The sequence below is a fragment of the Galeopterus variegatus genome, unplaced genomic scaffold (genome assembly GCF_000696425.1).
Source record: "Galeopterus variegatus unplaced genomic scaffold, G_variegatus-3.0.2 Scaffold1339, whole genome shotgun sequence".
NCBI lineage: Eukaryota > Metazoa > Chordata > Mammalia > Dermoptera > Cynocephalidae > Galeopterus > Galeopterus variegatus.
In genome coordinates, this window is record NW_007727450.1 from 179,950 (window position 1) to 205,885 (window position 25,936).

The following is a 25,936-nucleotide window of genomic DNA, read 5'->3' on the forward strand; positions in this document are numbered from 1 at the left end:
ATGTGGGATCCGAACCCTCGGGTGGGAGCGCCGCCGTGCTTCCGAAGTGGCGCACTTATCCAGTGCGCCACCGGGCCGGCCCCTAAGTTTCTTTTCTTTATTAGCTCTTTTCTTCACTTGCTTTTGGTTTATTTTGCTCTTCCTTGTCTAATTGCTTGATGTAGGAACTTAGATTATTGATTTGAGACTTCTCCTGTTTTCTAATGTAAGCATTTAGTGCTATAAATTTCCCTCTTAGTATGGCTTTCATTATGTCCCACAACTTTTATGTTGTGTTTTTATTTTCATTCAGTTCTATATATTTTTTTTATTTCCCTTTACACTTCTGTTTTGACCCATGCATTATATAAAAGCATATGGCTTAGTTTCCCAGTGTTTAGAGATTTTTCTGCTGTTTTTCTGTTACTGATTTCTAGTTCGACTCCATTGTGGTCAGAGAACATACTCTGTATGAGATCAATTACTCTACAATGGTCAAATTTTGTTTTACGATAAAGGATATAGTCTATCTTGGTATATGTTCCATGGGCACTTGAAATGAATATGTATTCTGTTGTTGGTGGTGTAATGTTCTATAAATGTTGATTAGATTCTTTGGTTGAAGGTGTTTGGATTTCTTCTATATCCTTGCTCATTTTCTGTCAAGTAGTTCCATCAGTTGCTGAGAGAGAGGTATAAAAGTCTTCAATTATAACTGTGGATTTGTCTATTTTTCCTTTCACTTTTATCCATTTTTGTTTCATACATTTTGCAGCTCTGTTATTTGGTGCATAAACATTTAGGAATGTTATATCTTCTTGGTGGATTGACCCTTTTATCATTAATATCTCTCTTTGTTTGTATATATTTCATTTTATTTGAAGTGAGTTTCTTGTAGACAACACATAGTTGAGTCATGTTTATTTCCCTTTATTCACTCTGTCAATCTCTGTCTTTTAACTGATGTATTTAGAGAAATTGTAATTATTGATATGTTAGAGCTAGATCTGACATTTTTATTTTTTGTTTGTTCTCTCTGTTTTTTTTTGTTTCCATTTTCTTTGTCCTAATTTTCCTGTAAATTACTTGAACATGTTTTAGAATTCCATTTTGATGTGTCTCTAGTGATTTTAAGTGCATCTCTTAGGGCAGTTTTTGTAGTAGTTACTCTAGATTTTACATTATATATTTACAACATCCCAGTGCAATGTGTGTCAACATTTTACCAGGTTTGGTGAACTGTAGAAAACTTTGCTTCCTTTATCTGTTTACCCTCCACATTTGTAATTGTCTTAAATATTCCATCTACATACATTGAGAACTACATCAGACAATGTCATTATTTCTTTGAATATTTTTCAGTTCCACCTTTTTTCTCATTTCCTTACAGAACTCTAATGATGTGTGTTAGATACGTGTTATACTCCCACAGGTCTCAAGGTTTTGTTCAATTATTTCCAATCTATTTCCTCTCTGATATTCAGATTGTATACTTTCTATATTGTTCTGCTTTTAAGTTCACTGATTCTTTCCTCTGAACCCTCCATTCTTCATTTTAGCCCATCCACTGAGGATTTTTTGTTTTGTTTGTTTTTTGTTTATTTGCTTGTTTTGTTTACTGAGCTTTCCAGTTCTGAAATTTCTGTTTAGTTTTTTCTTTACATCTTCTATTTCTCTGCTGAGACTTTTGATTTTGCTGTCAAGACTTTATACTTTTTATTCATTTCAAGTCTGAAATTCTTTGTTGAAGCATATTATGATGGTTTCTTTAAAGCCCTTGTCATATAATTCTAACATTTCCATTACCTTAATGTTGGTATGCATTAATTATCTTTTTTCCTATTGAGTTGAAAGTTTCCTTGTTCTTGGAATGAGGAATAATGTCTTTTGATTAAAACCTGGCATTTTGTGTATTATGTTGTGACACTCTAGATCTTATTAAAATATTCTGTTTTAAGAGGCTTCCTCTGATATTGAAATGTCAGAGGAAGTGTGTACATTGCCTGTTACTGTCAGCTGAGATGGAAGTCCAGGTTTCCCCAGTCAGCCTCTTTTGATATGATAGAGTGAAAGTCCAAGCTCCCTTTGTGATCTTAACTGACACCACAGTGTTTGGGATCTCATTTTTTGTCCAGTGGGGATGAAAGCCCCATCTCTCCACTCTGCCTTCTCTGACAACAAGTTGGTGAATGGTGTTGGTGTGCCTTCCCAGAGCCTCAGGATGGGGGAAGTCTAGGCTCCCCTCTCAGACTTTGGTGGTTTGGGTGAGAGTAGAGTTGCAGTTTTTTTCTTTGTATTTGACTGGGGTAGGGCGGTTAATGTCTAAAAAGTTTTCTGTCTTGCCAGGCTGCCCCTTTTGTTGTACTTTGGCTGAAGAGAGAAGGCTTTTATCAGGACTTTAGTTGTCTACATCCATTGCTGTACCTGGATTTTCAGGTTCCCCAAAACTAGTCTGTGATGTATGAAGCAAAAAGAAAATTCAGAAACTCACTGCTGTGTCATTCCTCAGATCTCAAGGTTACTAACCAGTCATCTATCTTTTCACTATTGCAAGTCTTTTTATATTTGTTTTATGTATAATGTCCAGGGTTTGTAATTGTACTTAGCAGGAGGAATAGGGAGAGTATTTCTATTCCATCTTTCCAGAAGCTGAATTTGCCAGTTTTTTAAACAATATTTCTTTAAAGAAATGAGAAAGGGTTTTCTCCCTTTTCTTTAAAATATAAGATGGTTCTATACTTCAAAGTTAAACTTAATTAGTGTTATATTCTTCTCACCTCAGGCAAAATCCATCCACTTGGCAGCATACTTAGGGAGATTTGTTTTATTATTTGAAGGTTGACTGTCTCATCTTTTCTAATCTTTTAAATAAAGAATAAAAGTAAAATTAAGAACTTGCTGATAGAATTTTGCCTTGTGAGTAAGATGGCACTTTGTCATGGAAAAAATAATAAACCCTTGTTCTTAATACATAACAATGATCTCTTCAGGAATACTGCTTGGATTTCTTAAGCACATTTTTTCCAGCCTTGTATCACTATTCTAATATTGCTATATCAAAAATAAAATTGTTAATAAGTTTGCTGGTAGGAACAGAAAAATAATACTTCACTTATATTTCCTATTTTCAAAATGTAGGTAAAATAACCCATCAATCATTTTCTTCCTCCAGATGAGGGGTATGTCTGACAAGTCACTCCGACTAGTGCTGTCCACATTCAGCAACATACGGGAGGAGCTTGGACATCTTCAAAATGACTTGACAGTAAGATTTATTTTGATTTTTCTTTCCAAAACTTTCCTAGTTCTTAGCTTGCTAACATAGAAATCAAGTCATTCACGGGGCCGGCCCAGTGGCACACTGCTACAGTGCGCCGCTTGGGAGTGCGGCGGCGCTCCCGCCGAGGGTTCGGATCCCACATACAGACCAGTTCCCGCTCACTGGCTGAGCGAGGTGCAGGCGCAACACCGAGGGTTGCGATCCCGTTGCCGGTCCCAGTCCGGTACGGGCGCGACACTGAGGGTTGCGATCCGTTGCCAGACACGAAAAAAGACAAAAAAGAAATTAAAAAAAATAAATCAAGTCATTCAGTCTACCTTTTGAAAATTTAATACAACACAATATTATGCTCATCCAGACACAGCAACATTATTTACTTGTAACAGCTAATTGGGGTTGAGAAAGGAGGAAAGAGCTGTACAATGTATAAATGAAAGAATGTTGGTTGTGCACTTATTATTTAGTTTACCACTAAGGTAATTTAATGCTTAAAGCCAGAGAGTAGCCTGCAAAATTAGAATAATCTGACTCATTGGATGGGAATTTCCCCCTTTTCTGTAATAATAAATCATGCCCTGAATTTCTCTCCAAACATAATAACTTGAAAACTTCTTTCTCCACGAACTTAAACTTTTCTATTTTCTATTTTAATTGGTGTTCTTGGTGCCATCAGCTAGATACATTCAGACTGCTTTCCATACAATGAATAACTCCTTGAAGACTCTGAAGTGGTTTTTTCTATTTCTGGGTTCTGATGAACATATTTAGATTCTAATTTGAAAATTCACTACCTGCTGAAATTAACAAGGACTCTCTGTAAATTGGGGGATATCATTAAAATAATTCAGAAGGTTCAGCTTCATTGCACTTAGTCAATCCATCAAAATGTCTCTTTCAATGCAAGTCTTAATAGTTTCAATCCTTTTCTATCCCATATTTTGCTTAACTTTGAAGAATTCTGCCTTATTAAGCAACTAAAAATGAAACAAGTGCTTACTTAAATCTTTCAATGCAAACAAATTTTTGTATTATGTGACTGTTGACAAGTTTCTGTAATTCTGAGTCATAATAAATAATTTATGCTTCTAGTCATTGGAAAATGACAAGATAAGACTTGAGAAAGACTTGGCATTCAAAGAAACTCAAATAAAAGAGTATGAAGGACTCTTGGCATCAGTGAGAGCAAATAATCGCCAGCAGCAGGTAAGTTGATGCTTTTATTGATGAACTAGACTGATAGCTTTTCATATGCACAATTACTGGCACATTGGAATTATGAAATACAATCCACACAGAATTAAAATATGATGGAACAATTTGTTCATATGATAATTTATTGGATTTGGGTATTTCCAATGACTGAAAACCCTATTCGAAAAACATATAATCTTATGTATTTTGACAAAAAGTATACACGGTGCACGATGATCTGTGTTGTTGGGTGACAAGAATTGTATAAATACTGACTATCTAGGTTTACTCATTTATTTAATTTACTAATGTGTCAGAGAAAAAAATATTTTGTAGAACTTAACACGTTTGTACAATGAATGAAGGAATGAATGAACAAACTCTAGAAGAGTTCTCCTGGTGTCCGAGCAGAGATGAATCCTAGGAAATTGTAATGAGTCTCTCACCCCTTCCTAATCTTCACTCCAATGACTATCCCAAATTCTTGTTCAGTTGCTAGCTGTCACATAAATAATCAGGTATACGGTCATTTTGGTGCCTACTAGAAGGCAGGATACAGCATTGTCAAAGAGTAGCAAGAGTTTGATTGCTAAATTGGGACATTGAAAATTCATATAGTCTTGATTCCTTCTCACTCAAGATAGGCAAGTGAGACTAGGGGCAAAAAACTCTAATATCTTACATGGCTGATTTAATATACCATCTAAGGACGAAAATATAAGAAAGCTGGGCAAGGAAAAATATTTACTTGATTTGACTGAATGAATCAATTAAAAGAGCACTCCCCCACAAAAGGTAAAAATGGATTTGTCTTACGTACTTGTGTCTTCCTTACAGCAAGGACTTCAAGACTCAAGCTCAAAATGCCAGGCACTGGAAGAAAACAATCTCTCTCTTCGACATACACTGTCAGACATAGAATACAGACTAAAAGAACTGGAATACTGTAAACGTAATTTAGAGCAAGAGAATAAAAATCTTAGAATGCAGGTATTAAAATTTTGTTTTAAATGTGTAGTATTGCTTAGTTATAACATATAATCCTAGCACTGGCCTACCTACATATATATACACACACATATGTATGTATATGTGTATATAATACACACGCATATCTCTATATGTATAGATATGTATGTATGTATATATAGATATATATACCCTATTCATCTTGAGAAAATACGTGGACTGCTTTCTGATGACCTCACACAGTTAGGTCTTATCTCACTGACATTTGAGCATTATAATTACGTTCCTGAAAATCACTCATTATTTCAATGTCTTATTAATTTATTTTTAATTTTTCTTTATCTTTTGGTGACTGGCCAGTACAGTACAGGGATCAAACCCTGGACTTTGGCTTTGGTGTTATCAACGCCACACTCTAACCAACTGAGCTAACCGGCCAGCCCCCAATGTCTTATTTAATCACATGGTTTTCATCTAATAATAAGCCTCGTAACATAATATGTATTTCCTTCATAACAGTTCAATTATGGAAAGTTATTTTTGTCTTCTGTAGGTTTCTGAGACTTGCACAGGCCCGATGCTGCAGGCTAAAATGGATGAGATTGGCAGCCATTACATGGAGATGGTAAAGAACTTGAGAATGGAGAAAGATAGAGAAATCTGCAAGCTAAGGGTATGTTTATACTACATTGCATAAATACACAGGTCAGCAAAAACTTTCTAACAAGATAATGGTGGTTTTGAATTTAAAGCTACAGGAAAAATTAACTGAAGGTAGAGCTTTAGGAATATGCCATAGAATCTTTTGTTTTAAATGCACATCACAAAAAATAAATAAATGCACATCACTGTGTATAAAATATAATTGTTCAATGTTTTCTAATTTAGCTTAATCTCTTCTAAGAAAGTAAAAGAAGATATTAACTTCAGTGTTTTGGCTTTTTATTAATTTATTTTTGGGGGGTAGGTGGAGGACCTTTATGATCTTGCCTAAAGCATGCTTATGCAGGCAAGAACAATATTTGAGACTATCCAGCAAAGCCACAGTTGGATTCATAAAAATCCTCTCTTAACTTTGAGTAATAATAAATAGCAAGGACTTTGTCAAGCACATGGATAAAAACAGTGTTGAATTTTTTGGTACCTGTAATTGGCATCAAAATTAGGGTGATATTTGCAAGAATCAGTACACACTGCCATATCTCATAACTATAGGTTGAATTGACTTAGTCTAACCCTTAATTTACTAATTCCTAAATGTGATCAAATATACTCAAATATTTTAATGGACAAAATGATTACAGATTTTTCTCTCCAAATATCACTGTACAATCTTTACCAAAAATCAAAACAAAACAAAACATTATTTGTTACAGAGCCTACCAATTCTCCTAGCTGATTTCCTCCACTGGTTTCTTTTCCATCCCAACATTACTAACAGCACTTTAACCTACCAGAAATCTATGTACACATATGTGGTAAAGAAAAAAGTAGACAAGATTTGTAGTCAGAAGACCTACCTTGGAGTTGCAGCTGTGTTACTGTATAACTCTGTGTTATTTAACCTCTCTGGAACTCATTTACCTGTTTTGTAAATGAGCATTATAATAATTCTTATCACACAGGGATGCAGTGAGGAGTGAGATAAGTCATGCAGGAGGAATATTCTGTGAACTGAAAATCACAATATAGTATTAGTTATTAGTATTAGTATTTGTGTGTCCTTAATAAGTATATGAAGAAATCTAAAGCCTGTTATTTTAGCTTTATTTTTATTCTTGTGGCCCAAGACTGTTACTTAGATAATGCTTAGTTCTAAATAGCAAAGGTACCTGTAAAAATTGAGAAATTCCTAATTGGCACTTCAATTTATACGTTATGTTCATAAAATTCTGTAGAAGTTTATAAGTATTGGTATTTTGCTTTTCATTTCATAATTGGCTATGTGACTTCGTGTCACTAGACCTCTGTGGAACTTAGTTACATATTTTGTAAATGAGGGTTACGATAATTCTTATTTCTTTTTGAATCCTTAGTCCCAATTAAACCAGTATCAAAAAGATGTTTCAAGAAGAGAAGGAAGTTGTAGTGACTTTCAATTCAAGCTTCATGAACTGACAAACTTGCTAGAAGAGAAGGATTCCCTTATAAAGCGTCAGTCAGAGGTGAGAAAGGAAGGGCGGGGGGTGGGGGGGGGAACAGCACAACCCAGTCCTGTAGGATAAATACTCCCATGGACTAGAAAAGAACCCATTTCCAAGACTCACTTTATTACATAACGTAGAATGTAAGTGTATTTGAAGAAGTAGAAGAGTCATATTTTAGAAGAAATAATTCAATGAAAGCTAGAATTGAAGCAAAAAATAAGTGCTGTGGTACATTTAATATTTTTAAGACATTGGTTTTATATCTCATTAGCAGTGAAATTTCCAAGAAGACTGTGAGTTTTTTACTAGATTTTGAGCTACTTCATCAAGGCACTGTGTTACATGAGTATTCCTCCATGTATCTGTAGCATATTGCCCAGGATCTGGCATACGATAAGTATTGAAGGAACTAACAAAAATGGTGACTAATATTGTATTGCTGTTATTGAGCAAATGGTGCTTGTCATTCAGTGAGAGACTTTCTGTTAGGAACTTATATCTGCTTCCATACTGAAGTTTCAATACTTCTCGGCTATGGCTATATTAAGCTTTTTAGGACAAAGACTTTCACATCCTCATCTTGAGAACCATGCCCATTTAATCTCAAGTTATCCCCAAAATGTAGATATCCTATATTAGTAAGTTCCTGCCCAGGCATATGATATAACTTATTAGGTACGGTGAAACAACACTGTATGCTATTAAATAAATGGGATTAGAACGTTCTGACCTCAAGGCTAAAAAGGAAAGGGCGGGAATTATTCTTAGTAAACTTGCTAAAATGATCAAACATAATTCTTCCTCAAGTTTCTAATTTTCTTCAAATGATTGATTATGTTATCCTTTATTTGTAAGGAACTCTCAAAGTTGAGACAAGAAATATATTCATCTCATAACCAACCCTCCAGTGGTGGAAGGACTACTATTACCACTAAAAAGTAATGTATTTTTAAATGAAATTTGAATATAATCATGGTTATCATATAATCAAAGCTATTGCACATTTAATTGATATATACATCCTTAGATAGTTTTCTGTTTTCTGCTTACCAATCATTCTACTGAAGAATAGTCACAAAAAGACATTGCTATTATGTAATGTCAGCAAAATCCTGTAGCACCCCTTTCCTGTACTTACAATACATTAAATACTGTAGAAGTGGAAAACAAATAATTGGTTGTTTAACCAACCATATTAGTTAGGACTCTTTCAGTTGCATGTGAAGGAGATCCAACTTAAACTAGGAATTAGATGATTCACTTAATTAGGATGGCTTGGTGTCAAGATGGATTTGTGTGCTCAGAGTATCTTCATAAATCTGTCTTTCTCTGTATCTTGGCTCTACTTTTTCCTGTGTAGATATGATTCTCAGGTGGGGTTTTCCCTCATTGTAGTGATATGACCGTAGCTTACATTCCAGCAATTTAGCAAAACCAAAAGGAAAGTAACTATAGTTTCAGCAGAAGTTTATTTTGGATATTTCATATGAATAGAATAATATAACATGTAGTCTTGTGACTGGATTCTTTCATTTTGCATAATGTTTTCAAGATGCATTCATACTTTAGCATGTATCAGTACTTTATGCCTTTTTGTTGCCAAATAATTTCCCATTTTATGAATATACAATATTTTATTTACCTATTCATCAGTTGATGTGCATTTGGGTTGTTTTCAGTTTTTGGCTACTGTGAATAATGCTGCTATGAACATCTGTGTACAAGTTTGTGTGGAATATATACTCGTTTCTTTTAAGTATATACCTAGGGGTAAAATTACTGGGTCATATGGTAACTCTATGTTTAACTTTTTGAGGAACTGCCATATTGTTTTCCAAAGCAGCCGCACCATTGTACATACCCGCAAGCAGTGTATGAGGGTTCCAAATTCTCCCCATCTTTGCTACCACTTGTTATTTTCCATCTCTTGGATTATAGCCATCATCGGTAGTAGGAAGTGGTATTCATTTATAGTTTTGATTTGTATTTCTCTAATAATTAATGTTGTTTAGCATTTTTTCATGTGCTCATTGGCCATTTATATATCTTCTTTGGAGAAATGTCTATTAAAATTCTTTCTCCATTTTTTAATTAGGTTGTCTTTTTATTGTTGAATTGCAAGAGATCTTTATATGTTCTAGATACAAATCCTCTATCAGAGATATGATTTGCAAATATTTTCTCCCATTTGTCTTTTCATTAACTTGATAGTATCATTTACAGCATGGGATTTTAATTTTGAGGAAGTCCAATTTATTTTTTGTTTTCTTGCTTGTGCTTTTGGTGTCATATGTAAGAAACCATTGCCTAAGCCAAGTCGTGAAGATTTACACCCATGTTTACTTCCAAAATTTTTACCATTTCATCTATTACATTTGGATCTATGATCCATTTTGACTTAATGTTTTATGTGATGTGAAGTAGTTCATTCTTGTGCATAGGGATATCCAGTTGTCCCAGCACCATTTGTGGAACATGCTATTCTTTCCCCCACTGACTTGACTTGGCCCTTTTGTCTATAATCAAATGACCATAAATGTGAGGGTAAATTTGTAGACTCTCAGTTTTATTCCATTGATCTATTTATCTGTCTTTATACTAGTGTGGCACTGTCTTGATTACTATAGGTATTTTAATAAGTTTTGAAATCAGGAGTGAGTCTTCAAACTGTCCATCTTTCCAGGATTGTTTTGGCTATTACTGGTTCCTGGCTTTTCCACATCAATTTCAGGATAAGTTTGAAATTCTGTTGGGATTTTTATAGGAATTTCCTTGAATATGTAGAACACTTTGGGTAGTATACCATTTTAACAATATTAAGTCTTCTGATCCAAGAGACTGGGATCCCTTTCCATTTAGATTCTCTTTAATTTCTTAAAACAATATTTTGTAGTTTCCGTTGTATACATTTGGCAATTATTTTATTAAATTTATTTCTAAGTATTGTATTTTTGATGTTACTGTAAGTGGAATTATTTTCTTAATTTCATTTCAGATTGTTCATTGCAAGTGTATAGGATGACAATTGATTATTTTTTCTGTATTGACCATGTGTTCTTTAACTTTGTTGAACTTGTTTATTAGTTCTAATAGTTTTTTTTTCAGAGTCCTTAAAAATTTCTATATACAAGATCATGTTATTTGCAAATAGAGATAGTTTACTTCGTTATTTTTAATCTGGATGAATTTCATTTATCTATCTTGCCTGATTGCCCTAGAACCTCCAGTAAAGTGTTAAACAGAAGTGGCAAAAGTGGATATCCTTGTCTTGCTCCTGATCTTAAGGGGAAACATTCACTCTTTAAGCTTTAAATATGATGTTAATTGTGGGCTTTTTATAGATGCCTTTTATCAAGCTGAGGAATTTCCTTTCTATTTTTAGTTTATGGAGGTTTTCTTTTGTTTTGTTTTGGTTTTTAATCATGAAAATGTTTGGGAAATTTTCAAATGCTTTTCCTGTGCCTATTGAGACACTAAGATTTTTGCCCTTTATTCTATTAATATGATGTATTATACTAAATAATTTTCAGATGCTACAACAACCTTGCATCCTTGGAATAAAGCCTACTTGTTCATGTTACATAACTATTTTTATACATTACTGGATTTGTTTTGCTAGCATTTTGTTGAGAATTTTACTTCTATATTCATAATATTCATATTCATAAGCTTTCCTTTTTTTTTTTTTCTTGTGATGTATTTTTCTGATTTTGGTATCAGGGTAAAACCAGTCTCATAGAATGAGCTGAGAAGTGTTCCCTCCTTTTCTATTGCTTGGAAGACTTTCTGAGGATTAGTATTGATTTTCCTTTAAATGTTTAAAAACTGCCCTGGTTGGAGCTGTTTGAGCCTGGGCTTTTCTTTGTGGGAAGATCTTTTTTCTTTAATTACTAATTCAACCTCTTTACTTGTTGTAGATTTATGCAGATTTTCTATTTGTTCTAGAGACAGTTTGGTGGTTTGTCTTCCTAGGAATTTGTTCATTTAATCTAAGTTATCTGATCTATTAGCATACAGTTTTTCATAGTACTTCTATATATAAATTTTTATTTACGTAAGGTCAGTAGTGATCTCCCTCTTTTGTTCCTGATTTTAGAAATTTGAGTCCTTTCTCTTTTTTCTTGGTCAGTCTAGATGAGCGTTTGTCAGTTTTGTTGACTTTTTTAAGAATGAATTTTGGTTTTGACTATTTTCCCTATTATTTTTCTATTCTCTATTTCGTGTATTTCCTCTCTAATCTTTTGTTGTTGTTGTTTGAGGTTAGCTTGCTCTTATTATTCTGGTTGCTAAGGTGGAAGGCTCTTATTGATGTGAGAGTCTTTTTCTTGTATAATTAGGGGTTTAAGGCTATAAATTTCCCTCTGAGCATTGCTTTCACTGTATCCCATAAAATTCAGTATGTTGTGTTTTCATTTGCAGTTGTTTCAAAGTATTTTCTGACTTCTTTTGTTATTTCTTCTTTGATCCATTCAGATTTAGGAATGCTAATTAATCTACACATATTTGAGAATTTCTCAAATTTGCTGTTTTATATACTTCTAATTTTATTCCATTGTAGTCAGAGAACATAATTTGCATGATTTGCAGTCTTTCTAAAGTTATCAAATCTTTTTTATAGCCTAACATATGATCTTTCCTAGATAATGCTCCATGTGCACTTGAGAAGAATATGTATTCAGCTGTTGTTACATGGAGAATTCTATAGATGTCTTTTAAGTCTAGATGGTTTACAGTGTTGTTCAAGTCTTCTATTTCCTCATTCATATTCTGTTTAGTCATCAAATATGGAAAGTGGGTATGAAGGTCTTAAATATTATGTAGTTACCTATTTCTCCCTTCAATTCTATCAGGTTTTGCTTTATGTATTTTGGGGCTCTGTTTTTAGGTCTGTATATGTTTACAGTTGTTATATCTTATTGATGGATTGACCCCTTTATCATTATAAAATACCCTTCTTTGTCTCTTACAACAATTGCTGTTTTAAAGTCCATTTCATCTGATATTAATTAAGCCACTCAAGCTCTCTTTTGGTTACTATTTGTATGGAATATCTTTCATTTTTTTTTATCCTTTCACTTTCAAACTGTTTGTCTTTGAATTTAAAGTGTAACTCCTGTAGATTGCTATCCTGTAGTTGGATTATGTTTTTATACATTCTGCCAATCTTTCCTTTTAGTTCAAGTGTTTAATCTATTTATATTTAATGTTATTTGTGAGTTAGGATTTACATTTGCCATTTGCTATTTGTTTTCTATATATCTTGTATATTTTTTGTTCCTCTATTACTTCATTACTGCCATTTCTTTTACTATTTTATTTATTTTTTTCCTTAGGTTTGCCCTAGAAATTTAATTAGCATCTTTAAAAAATCTGCTTTACGTTATGCTATTGAAATTTAATTACAATAATATACAAAACCTTTGCCCTTATATAGACCTGTTCTTTTTGTTCTCATTTGTGCTCTTATTGTCATACAAATCACATCTTTGTACATTATGACCATTTACACAGATTTATAATTATTGAATTATGCAGTTGTTTTAAAAATCAGATAGGAGATAAAAAGAGTTAAAAACAAAAGTATGTTTGTACTATCATTTCTATTTACCTAAATAGTTACCTTTACTGGTGATCTTTATATCTTCATATGGATTTGGGATACCGTCTAGAGTCTTTAAATCTCAGTCTGAGGAATTCCCTTTGCTATTTCTTGTAGGACATATTTTCTAGTGACATTTTCTCTGAGTTTTTGTTTATATGAGGACATATTACTTTTCCTTCATTTCTGAAGAATAGTTTTGATGAATAAAGAATTCTTAGCTGACAAGTTTTTTTTTTCTTTAAGCACTTTGAATATCTCATCTCATTGTCCTCCAGCCTCTATGATTTCTGATGAGAAAACAGTTTGCCATCTCGTTGAGGGTTCCTCTTACATAATCAGTTGTTTCTTTCTTGCTGCTTTCAAGATTCTTTTTCTTTGGCCCTTGACAGTTTGATTATTGTGTGTCAAGGTGTGGATCTCTTTGATTGCTTTTATTATTTAATATTTGTTGAGCTTCTTGGATGTGTAGATTGACATTTTTCATCAAATTTTATAAGTTTTCAGAAACTATTTCTTCAAGTATTCTTTATGCCACTTTTTCTCTCCTCTTCTTATAGAGCTCCCTCTAGGTGAATATTCTATGATTATGGTGTCTCATGGTTATCTTCTATGGCTCTGTTTATTTTTCTTCATTCTTTTTCTGTTCCTCAGACTAGATAAACTCAATTGACTTATCTTCAGGTTTGCCAATACTTTCCTCTGCCTGCTAAAATCTGCTGCTGAGACCCTTGCATAATTTTTAATTCAGTTACTATCTTATTTATCTCAGAATTTATGTGGTTCTTTTAAAAAATAAGTCCTCTCTATATTCTTTATTTGATAAGTCATAACTATCACCCTTTCCTTTAGTTCTTTAGGCATGGTTTTCTTTATTTCTTTGAAGATATTTAAAATATTTAAAGGCTATGTAAGTACAACATCTGAGCTTCTTAATTGATAGTGTCTATTGATTGTATTTTTTCCATTATAGGCAATACTTTCTTGTTTCTTTGCACATATCATAATTTTTTATTGAAAACTGCATTTTTAAAATGATATGATAACTCTGCAAATTAGGTACACTCCCCATCACAGATTTTATTGTTTTCATCTGTTGTTGATGTTGTTTGTTTGCTTAGTGGCTTTCATGATCTAATTTTGTAAGGTCTGCACTCTTTTCATGCGTGGCCACTGAAGACTCTGCTCATTTAGCTTAGTGGGCAATTAACAATTGGACAGATGTTTCCTTAAATGCCTGGAACCAATAAGTCTTCCATTTTGCACTGAGAGACTGTTCTGTTATGTCTTCAATGCTCTGGTAGCTAATGTTCAGCTCAACCCTATCCTTCAATTCCTGCTCAGACAGAATTTTAAGGTCAGTCAGTGGTGAGCAATCAGGATTTTTCAGGTCTTTCCTTAGCATGGGTACAACCCTCAGTATATGCAGAGCCCTACACATACTTGTGGACTTCTGGATTCCAAGGAATATATCTCAGATTTTCAAAACCCCCTGTGAAAATCTCATTCTGCAGCTTATCCTTTTATTGTTTTTGGTCAACTTCTTGTTTGTCTGAAGTGTTATAGCCACCTCAGGCAGCTGTGATATCAATTTCTACAGATTGTTTTCAACAAATGCTCCCAGGGAAAAGCCTATTATAATCTGTTAAGCTATAAATCAGGTTAAAAAAGGCAGCCTTGAAAGTGGGGTTTTCCACAAAATCAACAGACAAGTCAAATAACGACAATTCCAATGATTGCAATGTGGCTTTGAAGGAGCTCCAACCTCATTTTGTTTTCCAATGGCCACCAAGCTTCTGGTTTTCACCAAAATTGCAGGCTGTTATTTTAAAATCCTATCGCATAGTTGGAGAGACAAGGATGAAAATAGGACAATTGCAAACACCACAAAGCTTGCTGTTTTAACCAAGATTCAGATGTTTTTCCTAAATAAATGCTCTCTGGTTGTTATATAACTTGGTAATTTTCAGAGTTCTGAAAAAGTTGATTTCGACTTTTATGTATTTATTTGCCAGCTTTCTTGTCGATTTTATGGAGGAGAGAATTTTAGGAGGTTGTTACTCTGCCGTTTTCACTGACATCACTGTCCTTTACTTCTTTAAGCATGGTTTCTTTTAGTTCTTTGAACATATTTATCATAGCTTCTTCGAAGTCTTTGTCTTCTAAGTCCATTATCTGGCCGTTTTAAAAAGTAGTTTCTAGTGCCTGTTTTTTTCCTATTTACGTGTCACAATATCTTCCTATTTTGCACATCTTATTTTTTCTTGTTGAAAACTGGACATTTTAGATAATACATTGTAGCAACTCTGGATTATGATCCCTGTTCTCATGCCCCCACCCCTTGCTTGGGCTGTATGCTTGGTTAGTTGTTTATTTATTTATTTATTTTTATTTATTTGCTTGGTTGCTTATTTTTATTTGTTTATTTGATTTAGCTAAAGTCTGTTCTCTCCAATGTGTGCAGTTTCTTATGTCCCTGTTCAGTTTTTTTCTCTTATTTTCTTCTTCTTCCAACTTAACTATGTAGGGGGTGTCCCTGGGTCAGTATAAGCCACTTTTTGGTAAAAAGTTGAGCTTATGTCACCTTAGCCAGTTAGATTTTTATACTTTTGGAAATGTGTGTGACCAGGAAGTTGCTATCAAGGTTCAGGGAATTTACTACAGTTTTTGGTTCCACATTCAGACAGGGACTAGTTGATTGGAGACTTCCTCTCTGATTACACATAAGAGAGTGCAGCCTTGGGTATGCACACAGTCATCCAGACTACCAGGTGTGAGCCTGATTTTTTTTTTTTAGCGTGGTTTCCTGGAAAGCACCCCTGGGTCAGAGTAACTTATTGTCCAATGATTGGTCAAAGGTTGCATTTAAGCCCCTTGTACCAGTGAGTCTTCCGCCCTGTGTTGATGGTCTGTCCAGCTTGCCGTGTGCTTTCATGTTTCCCCCACACTCTGCTCTGATTGCTCCTGAGTGGGTATGGCCTAGCACGTGTGTACAGCCTTCCTGACCCCCAGAGATGACTGTGATCCCCAGAGGTTTTTCTCAGGCTTCTCTTTCTCTATTTCTCTAGGTTAAAATTCTGGGTGCTCTGCCATCTTGCCTGTTATCCTAAAATACTGGGCTCTTCTTGATTGCTCTCCACCAAGACCATTATTGTTTTTGACAACATTCTTAGACATACATTTCTCCATTATCTGTTCCACCTGAAGCCAGTCCTATCACACAGAACTGTGAAGCTCTTTCTCCTTATGGCCTGCCTTTCACCCTGGGCAGAATCCTTATGCCATGGCACCAGAACTGGGATAGGCACCCACCTTTTCCAGAGTGACATTCCTGTTCTACCAATGGGCACTGGGGGGAGATGGCAGCTGTTGGTCTTCTTGGCTTGCCCTTCTCATTGTAGAACCTCTGGCCAAGGAGTACACTAGGGTGGGAGTGATCAGGGATCCAATATTCTCAGCCTGACATGGCTGAAGAAGTTTCCATCCTGCAAGTGGGGGCAGTATAGAGAAAGGGAAAACAAACTTCTCAACTACTCTTGCCTGCAACATGGGGCTGAAGGGTATGGGGCAGCTGGATGAGAAGCACAGACAGCCTCACTCTCCTGGCATAAAACTGGAAGTTAGGGGAAGAACGAGCCCGTCTTCTTGGCTGTAACTGCCCAGAGTGGAGCTTGTGTAACATGGAGCTGGGAAAGGGGTTAATGGCTCAAATATCATAGACTCTCAATGTTCTTAAGGTTTAGTAGTTTTTCTTAAATGTTTTTCTATTTGCTCTTTTCCCTAAGGGGGTCTGCTAAACTCCTTACTTCTCCATTCTGAAAGTCTCATACCCAGTCATAAATTTTTTATTGCTTGATCTGTTAAAATGATGAATCATATTGATTATTGAATAGTAAACCAACCTTCCAGTACTGTGATAAACCCTGCTGGATTACAATGTAGTATCCTTTTTACAGATTGCTGAATTCAATTTGCTAAAATTTTAAGGATTTGGCACCTATATCCATTGGTGATATTGGTCTGTACATTTCTTTTCTTGTAATTCCTTTGGTTTGTTTTCAGAGTAATGATGACCTCAGAATGAGTTGAGAAGTATGCTGTATTATTTTATTTTCTGGAGGAGTTTTTGTTAAATCAGTAGTATTTCTTTGTCAAAATTTTGGTAGAGTTAACTAGTGAAGCCATCCTGGCTTGGAGTTTACTTTGTGTAAAAGTTTCTAATTGCATATTCAATTTTTAAAACAGACATATAGTTATCAAGATTATCTGTCTCTTCATGAATGGGTGTTTGCAGTTTGTGTCTCTCAAGGAACTTCTGCAGTTCATATAACCTGTTGAGATTTTTTGGCATATAATTGTCATAATATTCTTTCGTCATGCTTTCAAAGACTGTTGTATCTGTGGTGATATCCCTTCTCTCTTTCTTGATATTTGTAAATTGTATGCTCTCTCCTTCTTTGATAATCAGTCTAGCTAGAACTATATCAATTTCAGTGATATTTTCAAAGAAACATCTTTCAATTTGATTGTTTTTCCTCTAGTCTTTTCTTGTTTTCTATTTTACTCATTTTTTCTCTTTATTTTTTTCCTACAAATAAATTTTAAAATTCCAAAAATATGATTAAAAGCTTTTAATCCTATGAATTTTGACTTAAGCACAACTTTGGCTGTATCCCAAAATTTTGATAAGTCGTGTTTTCATTTATATTAAGTTCAAAATACTTTCTAATTTCTCTTTCCATTTGTACTTTGGTTTATGAGATATTTAGAACGGTATTCTTTAGTTTCCAAATATTTGGGAATTTTCTCGACATCTTTCTGTTACTCATTTCTAATTTATTTCTGTTGTGGTCAGAGAACATACTTTATATGATTTCAATAATTTTAAATTTATTGAGACTTGCTTTGTGGACGAGAATTTGGATTCTATTGGTAAATGTTCCATGAACTCTTGAAAACAGATTGTATATTCTGTTGCTGATGAGTGGATTTAATATCATTTAGGTTAATTTGGTAAATAGTGTTTACATCTATATATTTACTGACTTTCTTTCTACATGTATATCAATTATCGTAAAAGGCATGCCAAAATCACCAAGTCTAACTGTGGATTTGTTTAATTTTCCTTTCGTTTCTATCAGTTTTTCTTTCACATATTTTAAGTTTCTGCTAGGAGGTGAATAAACATTTAAAATTGTTATATTGTATCTATGAATGAACATTTAGGATTGCTACATCTTGATGAATTGACACCTTTATTATTATGAAATGATGCTTTTTATCTGTACCAATACTTCTTGTTGTGAAGGCTGTTTAGTCTGATATTAATATAACTACTCCAGCTTTCTTTTGATTAGAGATTGCATGGTATATGTTTTCATCGTTTTACTTTCATCTATTAGTTTCTTTATATTGAAAGTGTTTTATTTGGTTTGTTTTTGTAAATTATATATATAATTGGGTCTTGAGTTTTATCTAATTTGATAACCGTTGCCTTTTTATTGGAGTGTTTAGCCCATTTATACAAAGGTACTTCAAAAAAACTTGTGGAAAAATAGAATCAAAAGATAATATGAATCTTTCCATGAACTTTTTGAAGACCCCTCATATTTAATGTGATTATCTATATGGTTGTATTTAAATTTAACATCTTGTTATTTATTTCCTACTTGCCCCACATTATCTTTGTTCCCTTTTTCCTCTCTTCCTTTCGAATTATTTTTTCATGACTGCATTTTATCTATTTTATTGGCTTATTAGATATACTTTAAATAATATTACAGTCCACCACATGTACCATAATAATAACTTCCATTTCTCCTTCTTTTTTGCTATTTTTGTTATATATATTTATTTTTACATGCATTTTAAAAAACCCCAAATATATTGTTTTGGGTTTCAACAGTTGATTATCTTTTAAAGAAAGATTAACAATAAGAAAAACAATGTTATAAATTTATCCATATATTTATCTTTTCTAGTGCTATTGATTCCTTTGCTTAGATCCAAATTTCTAACTGGTACTATTTTCCCTCTGCCTGAAAGACTTCTTTTAACATTTCTCTCACACTGCTCTTTTGGTGAAGTCTTCTCTTGACTTTTCAAGTCTGAAAACAGTCTTTATCTTGCCTTCATTATTCAAAGATTTTTTGCTGTGTACAGAATAATAAGCTGATAGATTTTTTGGTTTTGTTTTTAAAGTGCTTTTAAGATGTCACTCCAGTGTCTTCTGACTTTCATTGTGTCTAACAAGAAGCTTGCTGTTAATCTTAGGACTGTCTCTCTTTGAGTAATGTTCTTTTTCCTCTGGCTGTTTTTAAGATTCTCTACACTGTTTTTTGATGTACCTATCTGTAGTTTTCTTAATGTTTCCTTTTTTTTCTTTATTCTTTTTTTTTTTTTTTTGAAGTTGACTGAGCTTCTTAGATCTGTGTGTTTATATTTCTTCATAAAATTTGGAAATAATTTGGTCACTATTTCTTCAATTTTTTTTTCTTTTGCTAATCCTGCAGGACTTCAATTATACATATACAAGGGCGCTTGGAATTTTCCACAGATAACTCATGCTGTGTACATTTTTTTTCAGTCCTTTCCCCTCATGTTTTGTTTTGGATAACTTCTTTTGATGTTTTCAAATTTATTAGTCTTTTCTTTGGCAGCGCCTAATCTGCTGTTAATCCCATCCAATGCACTTTTCATCTTTATAAGTCCAATGTGGCTCTTTTTTTCATATTTTCCATTTCTCTCCTCATTGTGCTCATGCTTTCCTCTAACTTCTTGAGTATACATTGTATATTTTGTATATTTCTAATAAATGCACCTTTGCCTACTCATTATTTTTTATCAGTGACATTTCTTGGTCTTTTTATGCTAATTTATTTTTCTCTTCATTATTAGTCATATCTTCCTGCTTCATTGCATGATTCATAATTTTTTATTGGATGCCATATATTGTGATTTTACATTGTTGAGTTCTGGATTTTGGGGGGCATTACTTAAAATATTTGGGGGTTTTGCTCTGAGATGAAGCTAAGTTACTTGGAAACAGTTTAATACATTCAAGTCTTGCTTTTAAATTCTGTCAGAACAACCTGTAGACTAAGGCTAATTTCATCCCACTACTAAGGCAATATTCTTTGTGGTGTCTATCTGATGTTCCCTGAAATAAAAAGTATTTCCACTTTGGTTAGTGGAACACAAAATATTGCCATCCCTATGTGAGCTACAGGGATTGCCAGTCTGCTCCTTTACAGTGTTTTTTTTTTTTTTCTCCCCCAGCCTCAGTAGCTTCTTCACATGTGTACACTCACTGATCAGTACTCACCCAAAGACTCATGGGAGGCCTCTACAGGTCTCCTGGCCTGTCTTCATCAATGTAGCTCTTTTCTGCCTGGTACTCTGCCCTACAAATTCTGGCTGCCCAGGCCTACATTTACTCTAAAGTCTGTCACCTTAACTTGTTGAGACTGCTTCACTTTTTCTATTACCAAGAAAATCTGTCCAGGCAGTGAGCTAGGCACTTGTAGGGCTCATATCATTTGCTTTCCTTCTCTGTCTATCATGGCCAGAAGCAGAAGTCCCTCCCCTCTATTCTCTTGAAAATAATGGTAGTAAATCTTTGTCCGTTGAGAGGGGGTTGTTTTTTAGGAACTGTTAAAAGTCATTCAGAGCCAAATTAGTTTAATAAGGGGAATCAAACTAGGAGTGATTAAAAATGATTGAAAGTTATTTTATCATGCAGCCTATGACTAACTCTTTTCTTGTGTGCAGGTACAGGACACAATATCCAATCCTAGGACTCCTATATGATGACTATGAATATATACCACCAGGTCGTGACACACAGACTATTGTGATTGAGAAAACAGAAGATAAATGGACTTGTGTAAGTTCACTTGGGCTTTTCTAGTCCTATTTTGACTATATCTTAACAGCCTTTAAAAAACTGAAGTAAAATATCAAAGGAACCAAAAATTTTGAGTATTTTATTTTCTTTTAAGACTTTCCATGTTTCCATTACTGATATACTCATATAGTGGGAATTAAAAACTTTGGAAAGATTCATACCTGGAGTAATATAATTGATTATTTAAACTACAATAAATTAGATATGATTTTTACCCCAAAGAGGTAGATTAACAATAGCAATATTCTTCTATTTCTTTTTTTTCTTTCTTTTTTTTTTTTTTTTGCAAATCTGAGGAGTTATTGAACTGATTCCATTAAAATTTTCCAAAAATAGTTTCCTTCTTTCAAAAGCAGTCAGCAAATGTCATAGACAATTATGAAGGGGAGTGGAGGAAGGAGAAGAGGCATGTTTTAATAGAATTTGTCTTGTAATCTTAAATGTGGTACTTATACCTATAGATTATAATTTTTTAGAATTTTGAAAGAAGAGAGGAGATGGGTCTTTCTCACTAGATTGTAAGATACTCCAGCTTTAAATCTCACAGTTCTAGTGAGGCTGTTGAAGAGTCCTTTTAATGTCATGTACTCTAATATCTACCATCTACAACATCCTCCAAGATGACCAAGTGACATGGACCTTAGCTTCCTTCTAAGTTGTGCAATTCATTGCTAAGGGAGCTGTTTATTAAAAACCCTCTTATAAAGAACTGAAAGCTTCTTTCCTGAAATTTTTGTTTATTGACCTATTAACCTTTAAAGTAGTAATCATCAATAGGGGTTGTATATTCCCTAGTTCTCTCCAGGAACAATTTTGCTCCTTAGGGGACATTTAGCAATGTCTGGAGACATTTTTGGGTTTCATAACTGAGGGGGTGTGTATTATTGGCACTAGTGGGTAAAGGCCAAGGATGCTGCTAAACATCTAACAATGTGCAGGACAGTCTCCCACAATAAAGAATGATCCAGCCCAAAATATTAATAGTTCTAAGGTTGAGAAATCCTGCTAACACAACAGATTTTTTTTTTTTATCTAATTATGTACTCCTACACTATTGTGAGAGTCTCATAATAAGCCACTAATAGTGACAATGGGAATGTGTGATATCCTTCAGGTGCAACGGACAGAAAAAGGTTGAGAATCCCAGCTCTCACACCACACAGAATATGACTTAAAACATTGTGAAAATGACCTTTGTTTTGTTATGTTAAAATTCCCCACCTGCCAAACTGCTTAGGTATGAAAAGCAGGCAAAACTAATCCATGGTTATTAAAATCAAGAAGTGGTTGTTATCTTTGGGGGTGGGTACTGATTGCAGGGGAACATAAGGAGGGCTTCTGTGGCACTAATAATGTTCTGCTTCTTAATCTGTGTGGTTGCATATGTGTGTTCAGTTTGGTAAAATTCATTTAGCTGAATGCTGATAATATGTACACTTTTTCTACATGTTTATTATACTTCAGTAAAAGTCTTAAAATGCTTAAGTATACTTTGATGAGCAATAAATATAAAAATACCAATCAAAAAGTCTGCAGAACTTTTTGGAGAAATTTTAAATAACACTTCAGATGTACAGTTAATAATATTAAGCATCTATTAAATAACTTGGGTACAAAGTTATGCTATCTACCCTAAGTGAATTATTGTGCAGTATATTCATGTATTGAAACAACACACTGTACCCCAAAAATATGTACAAGTAAATGTTAAAATAAAAAATTGTCTTTTGATCAAACAAGCTCAAATATTTGAATAAACAAAAAATTCAGAAAGTTTTTAGCTCTGAAGCCCCTTCTTTAACTACAACAACATCAATCTGGTAAACAGTTGTCTCTCATTGATGGAAGCAACTAATGTTTAGAAGCTCCCATATAAAAATAACTATAATTTGAGCTTTGAAATACGTTTTCTTTAGGCCATTAATGAGTTGAGAATTAATTATTAATTATCAACTGATAAAGAGTACTTGATGGCCCAAGAACCAAATGATCAGTGAGAAAAAGTCACCATAGGATTTAAAATTTATCACTGAATTTAAATATTCAGTGACATGGGATAATTTGATACTGAAAGTTAAGACTAAGAAGCAATTGCTGCTACTAATCACATGTGTCCCAGAGGTGGCAACAATGTGAGGACCTGCCAAATGAAGTGTCTGTAGAATAGTAGCCATTACTTCTCTTTCAATTAAAAATGTGCAGCAGTAAACATCAAACTTGATATCTGAAGAAGCTACAGAGACAGGTAGCAAATTCAAAATATATTTAAGTTCATAGATGATAGATCATATTTATTAACAGAGACTTTGGTCATATCTAACCTCTAAAAATGACACTAAGGAGGAAATTTACTCAATTTTCCCTCCCTCCTGCTTAAAGTCATTTGAAACATGTACCTTGACTAAAGTTAGATAGACAAATCATTGTTTAATTGAATATACATATAAGAGTACCACAAAAGTGCAATATGCTTTCTTTGGTTTTATGCATATCAATTTAAATGATTTTCCATAACTGTGTATATACAATAATAACAATGTCTTCAACAAATTATGAACCAGTTGTAAGATAACCGTTTTTCTTTTTCTTTTCTAGCCATGAATGAATCTACTTTAACTCAAAGGAGGTTTTTTGTGTCTGCATTAGTAGTTTGTTATTTTCCATCATTAAAGGCCTTCAGAATTTTGAACTATGCAACTACCCAATGAATCTAATGGAATGAATTAGTTCTGCAGATGACAGTTTTCTAGCCATTTTTAAGACCTAAATCCTTTCTATAACATTTATGTATTCAAAATGACAACATACAAACTGAAAGAGGGACCTGCTTATTTAAACTTCGATTGCAGACGCTGTAGAACATAACCAGCTGTTTCTCAGATAGGGGGCTTCCTAGATACTGAAATAATTTTTGAAGTAGAGATTTTAATAAGTTATTCCAAAAGAAGATTTTCTCTGATTATTAGATGTGCAATTCAGCTACAAGATTAAATACTGTTTTTAAATAAAAAGAGGCAAAAGACGATTGAATTTTAAAATCTATAGTTTAACTAGTGCGTGATATATACAGCTTTTATTTGCTTTTCTCACATTAAACCTCGTGACTAAAAGAGATGCTTTATTACATGCTCTTTACATCTCATGAAGACATAACTAACTCAAAGGTGATGGTTAATTTCATTTAACAGGGAAGTGGGATAATATCTTTCTAAATAACTCAATCCACTAATTTGTATATTATGCTATTCTGGTTTTAAGTACATATCAGTGCCTTGGCAAATCTGTTCCTTCAAAGCATTTTCTCTTCAAATGAGCCCACCCACTTCCTGAAAAACATATAACACTATACCGTATACTAGCGGGTGGAAAGAAGGTAGGCTTTTTCTTAGTGTATACAAACTTAACATTGAACTATTGCATAGATATAAAGGCCTAGGGAATAAAAAATGGCAACGACAAATACTAGATACCTGTATCCTACTTAGGAGAAATGTTTTAGGGTAAAATATTTAATGTACCTAGAAGCTGATTGTTTAATTGGGCTCTAATAACCTTACAAAGTGAAGAGAGTATTTCTTAAATACAAGAATGAAACTTCTTAATTTCAACCCATCTGGCTAAGCTAAGTAGCAGCAAAAAATTAAAATGTTGCATTTGTCAAATTATAGATTAAGTCAACAAATATATTTGGGTTACATGTGAATGCAGTTTTACATTGAAATATCTCTGCAAATATCTGTTTAAAATTCTGTCATACCGCATAATTATATTCTAATAATTATTCATTATACTAAGAAACTGTTAAGATTAAAAACAGATAAGGCAATATATTAAGTGAAACCATAAATGAGGAGAAAATGCTTTTAATACTGTTTTATGGAAAAATTTGAATACGTCTCAATAAGAAGCTTAAAAACTTTGTTTTTAAGATAAAATGTTAAGCTCTGTAATGTGAATTGAAACAATTCCAAATTTATCAATATTTTGTGATAGATAATGTTAATATTCTTCATGGCTATATAGTCCTACGTTTTTTTCCTTGATGTAGGAACAACAGAGCAGTTTCTCCTCTACTAACTATTCATATATGTAACTGTAACAAGTGTATTATGTTATCCAGCCATTAAAATAATATAAGGGGAAGTTTTTATTAGTTTGATAGAAAGCTGCCATCATTACTGTTCGAAAATGAGAACAGGTGTGATTTTTTCAAAATACTCAAAAATAACAGTGTCCAAACTTGGGGGGCAGTTAAGTCAGTACTTCACTGGCCCACTTGATTCATGGATAGTGAATGGGGGTCAGAACAACGTCCTTATTATACTTAACAATTTTTAAAATCTATTACAAATTTTAATAGTATATATAGTTATATATATGACCATTTAAATATATATATATATATTTCTTTACCAATCTTCAACTAAGATCAATAGAAATAGTAGTTTAACACAGCTTATCTATGAAAACTGCAAAGATGTCAAGTTAAGAATGCCTTATTATGTAATTTCTATTCCAGTATGTTTTTGCTTTAGATTTGTTGAATAAAATGGAGACTGTGCAATGACATGCAAAGTAATTTGTTTATATGTCTAAATAAAATATATGAAGTATCTCTACGGTCTTTTAGGAAGTCCAAGTAGAAAATGTGCAGAAAGGATTTTAGCTTAGCTGTATTTTCGTCAGAAGGTTATCATGTGAATATTTATATTGGAGCTAATAAGCACCACTCTAATTAAAAACTGACAAAAACCAAAAAAAAGTTCCTGATGTAGGCTACTATAGACAGCACTTTAACATAGTTTGACCTCCAGTTGATGCAGTTTTCTGCTTTAAATTAGAATTTCTTTGTTTACAAACTTAAT

At 33.4% G+C, this 25,936-nt stretch overlaps 1 protein-coding gene across 2 annotated transcripts in view; it reads left to right on the plus strand.

Annotated features, from left to right (window-relative positions):
* The window catches only part of POF1B (premature ovarian failure, 1B), a 71,523-nt gene extending 46,196 nt beyond the window's left edge, over positions 1-25,327 (plus strand). The window contains exons 10-17 of one of the 2 annotated variants that reach the window (XM_008576365.1): positions 3,152-3,244; positions 4,349-4,462; positions 5,288-5,440; positions 5,973-6,092; positions 7,456-7,584; positions 8,422-8,504; positions 20,936-21,050; positions 23,667-25,327. In XM_008576365.1, coding sequence (XP_008574587.1) covers positions 3,152-3,244; positions 4,349-4,462; positions 5,288-5,440; positions 5,973-6,092; positions 7,456-7,584; positions 8,422-8,504; positions 20,936-21,050; positions 23,667-23,672 — 813 coding nt within the window. In that variant the 3' untranslated portion in view covers positions 23,673-25,327. Of the gene's footprint in view, positions 1-3,151; positions 3,245-4,348; positions 4,463-5,287; positions 5,441-5,972; positions 6,093-7,455; positions 7,585-8,421; positions 8,505-20,935; positions 21,134-23,666 lie in introns of those variants that run through there. The other variant, XM_008576363.1, reaches the window with a different exon arrangement.
* The last annotated feature ends 609 nt before the right edge of the window (positions 25,328-25,936 follow it).